The 8671-nt window shown below is 31.6% G+C and overlaps 1 protein-coding gene across 1 annotated transcript; it reads left to right on the top strand.

The window, feature by feature from the left end:
• Positions 1–2543: 2543 nt before the first annotated feature.
• Positions 2544–8222, top strand: LOC118055078 (alpha/beta hydrolase domain-containing protein VTE7). The gene is made up of 10 exons (XM_035066875.2): positions 2544–3153; positions 5009–5109; positions 5245–5342; positions 5456–5505; positions 5753–5848; positions 6466–6555; positions 6666–6758; positions 6981–7076; positions 7559–7624; positions 7843–8222. Exons 1-10 carry the CDS (start codon positions 2941–2943, stop codon positions 8020–8022), a joined length of 1083 nt encoding a protein of 360 aa, XP_034922766.1. The 5' UTR covers positions 2544–2940; the 3' UTR covers positions 8023–8222.
• The last annotated feature ends 449 nt before the right edge of the window (positions 8223–8671 follow it).

Raw genomic sequence — 8671 nt, 5'->3', positions numbered from 1 at the left:
GCTACAACACCAAATTTAGTAGCGTTTGTTTAGGAGGTTGAGTCTGCGTTTTGCTTAAAACCCAGATATAACATGTTTGGTTAAAGAAAAAAAGCAGTTTTCTGTTTGTGGATCCCATAGTAAATTGCGTGTGAAATGCAGGGGGAAGGAAGGCAGCTCCTTTCTGCTTCTTGTGCGAATGAAGTTCAGTGAACAGTGGAGCATGCCTCCACTGTTTTGACTAGACCGGGTCCGGTTCAAAGCTCAAAATACATTGAACCAGGTCCGTCCCAGTAAAATAAAATAAAATAAATTATTTTTTATTTGTATTTTATTTAAAAAAACTAGTGTTTTAACATTATTCAGTAACACTACATAAATTAGACGGAGATTGCTTGATGACATAGCATTTGCGGAATTTGATCGCAATCCCAATTTTGTTCCTAATTATATTTTACCTGATGTTGTTGCATGCTTAAGAAACCAAAAAAACTGTAGTCCTTGTCGAATGTATTTCATACGTGATGGAATTGTAGATAATTTAATGGAACAATAACAAATATTTTATTTAAAGTATTATTTATTTCATAATGTAACAACAATAGTTAAATCTACAATATTTAAATTAAAAACCATCAAATATATATATATATATATATATATATATATATATATATATATATATATAATTTTTTTTATAACCTCAATTTTAAAAGCATTCTTAACTAAACACATTAACCTATTTTTTTATTCAACCTCAATTTTAACCAAACATACATAAATACCAAATCAACCTCAACCACAATTTTAACCAAACATACATAAATACCAAATCAACCTCAACCAAAAGTAATTTTTATAAAACAATCTTTTTCAAACCGCAACTACAAAAGCTACCTCAATACCAAACAGACAGTCTTGAGTTTGACTGCAACACTAAACCTAAGAGCCTTGGATATGAGTCTGACTGAAAGGTCGTGTCATGAAAGTATGATAACTAAATATATATAAAAAATTAATGTTAAAAAATAAAATCAAATAAAAAAAGATTAATTGAAAAGGAAAAAAACAAAGCAAAGCACTATTAAAGAAACAAAACAAATCACAAAGTTTTCCAATCAAATTGATATTAAAAGATGAACTTAAAAAAAAAAAAACTAATAAAAAAAAGTGAATTAACTGGGTTAACCGTCAAATCAGGTTAATCTATAAAACCAGGAATTCCTGCCATGAGATTGTGGTAACTAAATAGAAAAAACTAAATTATACAAAAAAATATTAGTTAAAAAGAAAAAAAAACCTATAACTAAAAGGTATTTGCAAGAATACATATTGCCTATAAGATATATTCAAATTTAATGTAAATATTCAACATTATATTTATCATTAAGAAATTAATATATCATTGAGCAAGAGTAATACCATCGTTTTTTTTAATTAAAAAATTTTTAGAATTTACATTGTAGTCAAGAGGGAATGTGTAAATTAAATGAATGACTGTTTCCTCATTATTTATTAGATATGTTTAAATTATAGAAACTATAAAAGCAACATTTTAGTAATTCACTGACAAGTAAAAAATTATAATAACCTCTTTAAATATTATAAAATCACACAAATCATTCAAAGGTTAAGATTCTGATAGAAAAAAACCCTCCAAATTTTTTAAAAAATATATTTTACAAAAAAAACCCTTATTTTGTATAAAAAATGCCTTAATATTTTTAAAATCATCCCCTTTAACAGACTATAAATTTTAAAAAGTTTCTACATATATGAAGCTTCTGCTTTTAAAACAAACCATAAAAAATAATTATTTGGTAATGAATAAAACACTATTTACTATTCATAAACCCTATCATTATTTGCATTTAAAACACAGTATTTCTAAAAGCAACTCCAAACTGTTTCTTTTATCGTGGAGAGTGCATCACTCTCTATTGTTCACTATTCACTTAAGTGAATAGTGGAGAGCGACTCCACTATTCATGTGAACAGTTGAGAATGTGTTTATTATTCTAGTCGGATCAGGTCTGGTCCAAAGCTAAATATATTGAACCGGGTCCAACTCAATAAAATAAAATAAAAAAATAAATTTTATTTTTAATTTTTAATTGTTTTTATTCGAAAAACTAGTGTTTAACATTATTCAATGACATTACATAAATTAGACGGAGATCGCTTGATGACGTAGCATTTTGCAGAATTTGATCACAATTCCAATTTTGTTCCTGATGATATTTTACTTGATGTTGTTGTGCGCTTAAGAAACCAAGAAAACTGTAGTATTTGTCAAATGTATTTTATACATGATGAAATTATAAATAGTTTAATGAAAAAATAAAAATAATTTTATTTTATGATATAATAACAGTAGTTAAATTTATAATATTTAAATTAAAATCATCAATATATATAAAAGATGATTGGTCATGATTCATGAAAAAACCTAGGGGAGAAAGTTAAAGCAAGTGTTATTTAGTATATGAAATACCAAAATAATTTTCTTCTATGTCACATTCTTGAATACAAATAGAATCTCTTCTCTTAGCATTTAAGGAAAGAAGAAAAAAGAAAAATAGAAAACTTTAAGATGGCTTTCTCAATTCAAGTTTCCTTTGCAATAAATACAGCGTGAAAGCAACGAAGAAACTTTGTGGACAAAGACAAGGGACACAGTCGGTACTGCAGTAAGACGTTAAAATCTCAGAGAGTTGGTATGAAATATGCAGTCTAGGGAGCGATTAATCGAGGGAGAGTAGTCTAGTTTCCTGCTCTCAGCCATTAGAGACAACAAGTTGGCTTTCTTTCCTGTAGTTGTTTGACACGTCTCAACTACTCAAACTGCACTTACGCCAGGCCTCAGCCCGCCTCTCTCTGTGCTAGTTCCTCCCCTTTCCTGTCTGGCTACATCCATCGGAAGTCGGAAGAAATAGCTTCTGTTTTCTTGAGCTTTCAAGCATGACTACGTTTCTTAAGCTTGGGTTCCTACCATTATTGGGAGGCAATATGACCAAAAAATGTGCGAGTTTAAAGGCTAGCAAGCATAAAGTTTTTGATGTACATGGAGCTGGTGATGCCGAGTTTCCTTCATTTCTTCCAAAAGAGGTAGAGAAAATCAAAGACCCATTTGCCAGATCTTTGGCTAAAAGAATAGAGAGGTTACCTGTGCAGGTTAGTCATGATCATCATCATTTACTTATTCTACTCCACCCCCTCTTGTTTAATCTCTAGCCTATTTGTGTTTATTATTAATGTTAATACGTTATTATCATTTCTATGATTAGCATAGTAGCCAAGGGATTATCTGCTTTTTGTGACTAAATAAATGTAATGTAATATAGTATCATGTGTTGAGTTTATTCCTTTGATATTAGTTTCGCATTATTTTTCTTTTTCTCGTGAAGATTTTTGGTGGAAATTAAAGAGCCGATGACTGAAAAATTAATTTCAATTTCATTGATTTTGAACAATTTAAGCTTTAGGGGTTGAATTTGAAACTAAAACAATGTTTAGGGATTGGATTAAATGAAAAAGGAAAAAGTGGTTCGTGTGTGTGAGGAGGGCCGTTTCACTTGGGAGGCACATGTAGCGGCCACCGACCTCCATAGATAGCCTTCCTTAGTATTGTTTGATTGTTCTCGGTGAGATCTTCATTCCGAGATGGGCGTGCATATGTTGAAGCTTCATTTCGACTCTAGTAGCCTAATCTTCTTCTTCTTCTTTTTTTCTCTCTCTCTCTTATCATCTTGATTTCTGTGCCTCTCTCAGTAAAATTACAGAGTAGGTTCTGATTTATTTTTAGATATTAATTTTTTTTTATAATATTGTAGTAGTTGGGAATTAGGTTTTGTATTTTATTTGTTTTTTTAAAAAGTTATCTCATTATTATGAATTAGATAGCATGTTTTACAAGTTGAGTCGAGGTGTTTTAAATTTTTTTAGATCTAATTTTGACAATTGAATTCTTTCCTTCAGCTTCACTTCGGTTAGTTAATTGTGTTTTTTTTTTTAATATAGATGAAAAAATAATTGTTAAAAAATTTGAGTTACTAGAATCTCGTGATTGGGTAAAAGAAAAAAGCCTGGATCAGATAAAAAGAAAATTATTTAATTACTAGAAATGAAAAATTTGAATGCTCATTCCTACCTATAATATTGTATTTACAAGATTATTTTTTGGCAGCCTCTCCTAAAATTCAATTCTTGATTGCTAACATGCATAATAAAAGAATGAAATACATATCCCTAGAATAATATTAGCATATTGAAAGCACCAGACATTAAAAGCATAGGTACAATAAAATTAAAATAATATAATTGTACCAAAATATATTTTTATTAAAAGAAATTCCCTCAAATAAATTTTCTCAATATTATTCTATCCTCAGCTTTTGAGTTAGAAGTTGGTCAGTAAAACATAAAGCTCTGAAGATAGTAAATGCTTTGAACAAGCAGGGGAATAAACAAGAAGAGTATAACATAAAACTTGGCTTGCTACCCATGGATTTTACCACAGTAGTTACACCATTTTCACACAACTCATTATACAAGCTGGACGTATGAATGCTTGAAAAATGAACCAAGTGTCATCATGTCAAGGAGAAGGTAAAAATATGAAGATAATAGAGAAGGTAGCAAGCTTCCACCTTATTTCGAGCTTAGGCACCATGGGTTTAAATCAGTTTGTTTCCTCTAAGTATGCCATCATGAAAATGTTAAAAAGAACACTGGTTGTGTTATTAGTAAACTGCTTAACCTTTTTTTTTTTTTAATAAAAAAATCCCAAATACACAAAGAACCAGGCAGGGACAAACCCTCATGTGATTGAAAAAGTCAAAAAGCCTTAGGTTAGTTAAACCATATACTGGTCAAAATAGTTATCAAGACTTGAGCAATCATTTTGGAGCACTTAACAATGTTTCTAACCCGTATAAGAAATCCCATTTGCTTGAGGCCACGATTAATAAATATTGTGAATTTTGAGTAGCCCCTCTCATTCTAGGCTTATTGTTTGTCATAATTGCAGATTGGATATTCTAAAAGTTGTATCATGAGTAGTTGTGTTAAACCACTCATCAGACAGAGCAATAAGACCACCCCAGTGGTTCTTCTGCATTGCTTTGACAGGTTTTGATTCTCAGCAAGTTATCATAGAATGATCACAGCAATTATTTTAGTTTTTTTCCTTCTGTTACCAGTGCGTGTGAAACTCTATGTGTATCAACGCTAACGTTGGTTTACTATGTTAAATTACATATAAAGTTCTTGTTTGGAATGGAGATGCACACTTCCCTTACTCGAGGAGGCTGGTTTGGAAGCCTGGGCTATTGATGTTCTAGGGTGGGGCTTCTCTGATTTAGGTTAAGTCTAACCAACTCAACTCTCATGTAAACTGTATTGAATTCTACACTTTCCGTTTCTTAATTTCTCTCAACATTTTCTTTAATGTGATCATTGTTGATATATGTTATAGAAACTCGTCCACCATGTGACATGGCATCCAAGCGTCATCACCTTTATCAGGTTTGTTCTTGAATTCTTTGGCTCTCGAAACTATTGGAAGAGCTGTTTCAGTCGCTTGGCTACATCATATTCTGTGCTGTAAATGCTTTCATTTTCCACTAATTGTATTTTTCTTGTAAATATGAGTTGATTTTTAATGTCTTTGCATGGCTTGAACAATGCGAGTCAATGTGTGTGATAATGTGTGTAGTTGAATTTAAGACCATGAGCTCAGAAACTAATTGATGTTTTCTCGTTTAAATACCAGCTTTGGAAGTCTCACATCAGACGGCCAATGATATTAGTTGGACCTAGTCTCGGCGCCTCTGTTGCAATTGATTTTACAGTTCATTATCCAGAAGCTGTAAGTTATCTTATCAATTACTCGTTGCCCTTCAACTCCTCTACATTGCAATATGCAGTCTTATGTTCATGTCAATGTATCAAATGTGAATCTCTTTAATGGTATCAATTGGTCATGCTCGCAGCTCAAATCAAAATCTGAACTCAGTTGAAGTCCCTGGAAAAATATGATTGGAGAAGAATGCAACAAAATTTTGACTTGTTGAAAAATTCACTTGAGAGGTTTATATTGAATCAAGAGGTCCAGACAAGTTTTTTCTATCTTTTGAGTTTTAAACCTGTATGATTGATCGGTCTGAACATTGAATTTAAAAGAAACCATTTCAGTTTTTCCCATTGCCCTACGTTGCAGAGATAAGATCATAGTGCTTTAACTTGTGAGGTGCATGATGGTGGTGTGGGGTTAGTAGAAGAAGAAAAACATTACCAATCAGCAGCGGCAAACTAATCTGTCCAAGTCTAAGAATAAAATCGTCCGAAAATTTTAAGATGACTAATTGTTGGTCAAAATGTTCTTACAATTCTATGGTTTTGCTCTTATTCTAGTTTCTGGTTAATTAGTATCTACTTCAGTCATGATTTTTTTGGTTTATAAGACATGATCTCCATATTTGATAGGTTGAGAAGCTGGTTTTGATCAACCCAAGTGTGTATGCTGAAGGCACGGGACATCTTGCAAAGTTACCAGAAACGGTAGCCTATGCTGGGGTACGTCTAAAGTTTTACCCTTCTGTAATATACTACTTTATAACATTTATTTTAACTGATCAAGTGTAACATTTTGCTCTTTTTCTTTTTCCTTATTTTTTTTGGATCAGGTTTCTTTGTTAAAGAGCATCCCATTACGTCTTTATGCAAATATGTTGGCCTTCAATAGCATTCCATTTCTTACAATCTTGGACTGGACTAATGTAAGTGTGCTCGTTCTTTTTCGGACAAAAATCTGCCTCTTTCTCACTTTTTTTTTTTCTTCCCTGATATTTTCTTTTGACGAGACTTGTTCTTATTTTTCAAAACCAATGAGAATTAGAGTATATGCAGTTGAATTTCTTTAGTCCAAGTTGTAGGTGATCTTGCCTAGTTTTGTTTAAGGTGTAACTTAATGCCTATTTTGTTCTCTTGTCGTGATTTAGGTTGGCCGATTACATTGTTTGCTACCATGGTGGAAAGACGCAACTGTCAGTTTCATGCTAAGTGGGGGCTATAATGTTATTTCCCAGATAAAAAAGGTACAATATTGTAACTTAATGCTGAAATGATAAGAAAGGATAGCATCTATATCAATTTGTTGTATATATTTTAGTGAAGTTACTCTTAGTTGATGATGATGATGATTTAGTGAATCAATCCATGCATATAGTTCGTGATGAATTAACTTTCATGAAATACATGTTACTATGCTACTGCAACTTCATGATAGAAAGAAGAGAGAGAGAGAGAGATTATGTGTTGGTGCGAATTCTGGGAGTTAAAACATTTAAATTATTTTCTTGCTAAAGAAGCATAAACTCAAGCTTCAACAATGAATCACTTCATCGAATAGAATTGCTCATCTTCATTCCATTGAAGATATAATATAATAAACTCCATCGATCGGTCATGCTTTCAACAGTGTGGAGGATAGCCTTAACTAAGACATATATATATATATATATTGGATGACGCATACTGTTAATACCACATTTCTGAATGTATTGTTGTTATAAAACAGGTGAAGCACAGAACCCTGATCATATGTGGTGAGAAAGATCAGATTGTGAGCTACAAGCTTGTAGTGGTAATATCCTAATCATATCTATTTTGCTCTTAGAAGTTGTCATCACTGTTCTATCTACTTGGAAACATTGTTGTCCTTGTTCGTAAAGCTTACTTTGCCTTGCGTCTAAATCTAGTAAACTTACCAGCCCTTAATGCTAGTTCACTACTGAAAGTTTACCTACGTCAAGGCTAATAGGTAGGGTTTTCTTCCTAATGTCTTCACCGAATTTAATGCAGAAATTGCACTCTGAACTGTCTAATGCAATTATTCGAGAAGTATATGACTCCGGCCATCTCCCTCATGTGGATAATCCCAAATGGGTTGCGGAATTGATTGCTAATTTTGCTGAAGATGACGCTGGTGTTGATGCCAAGAGCCCATTTTGCTTGGCTCAGGTGACGGCTTCACGTGGATAGAAAGGTTCATGGTGGTGTGGGGCATGTAATGATGAAATAGTTACCCTCAGAGTAATGACTGTTAGCCCTGTAGAACTGCGTCCTTACATGTTGTCGAACTTTTTATGGACTTCTACTTTATCCCCATTCAATATTTTTGTTAAACTTCGAAGCTCATGCTTAAATTTACTGTGTTTCAGTTTCGAAAATATGTTAGGTTATTTTTGTCTTTTTAATTTTTTTAATTAATATGGATGTTGAGTCAATTTGTATTTATCTCGATTAATTTTATGAGTCTTGAAGTTAAAGACCATTTAAGTCTTTATTACCTTTAATATTTATAAGACTCGAATCGATAATAAATAGAGAGCATGTATAATGTACAAAAAAGACAAATGAATTAAAAAAATATAATAAACTTAATTAATTTAATAATATAATTATAAAAAATACTAATGATAATTATTAATAAAAAGGTAAATGCTTCTCAATATTATTAAAAAAAAATACACTCAATATTATTAAAACATCTGAATAATTTTTTTTATAACAAAGCAAAAATTCAATGATGATGATTTTGTTACAGCGATTCAAGAAATTTTTTAAGCCTTTCCCATTGAAACAGATTAAAGAAATTTCATCGTTATGTGGTGATGTGCCGCAATTCAGG

This window comes from Populus alba, chromosome 4 (assembly GCF_005239225.2).
Source record: "Populus alba chromosome 4, ASM523922v2, whole genome shotgun sequence".
NCBI lineage: Eukaryota > Viridiplantae > Streptophyta > Magnoliopsida > Malpighiales > Salicaceae > Populus > Populus alba.
This window is presented reverse-complemented; position numbering and strand designations above follow the sequence as displayed.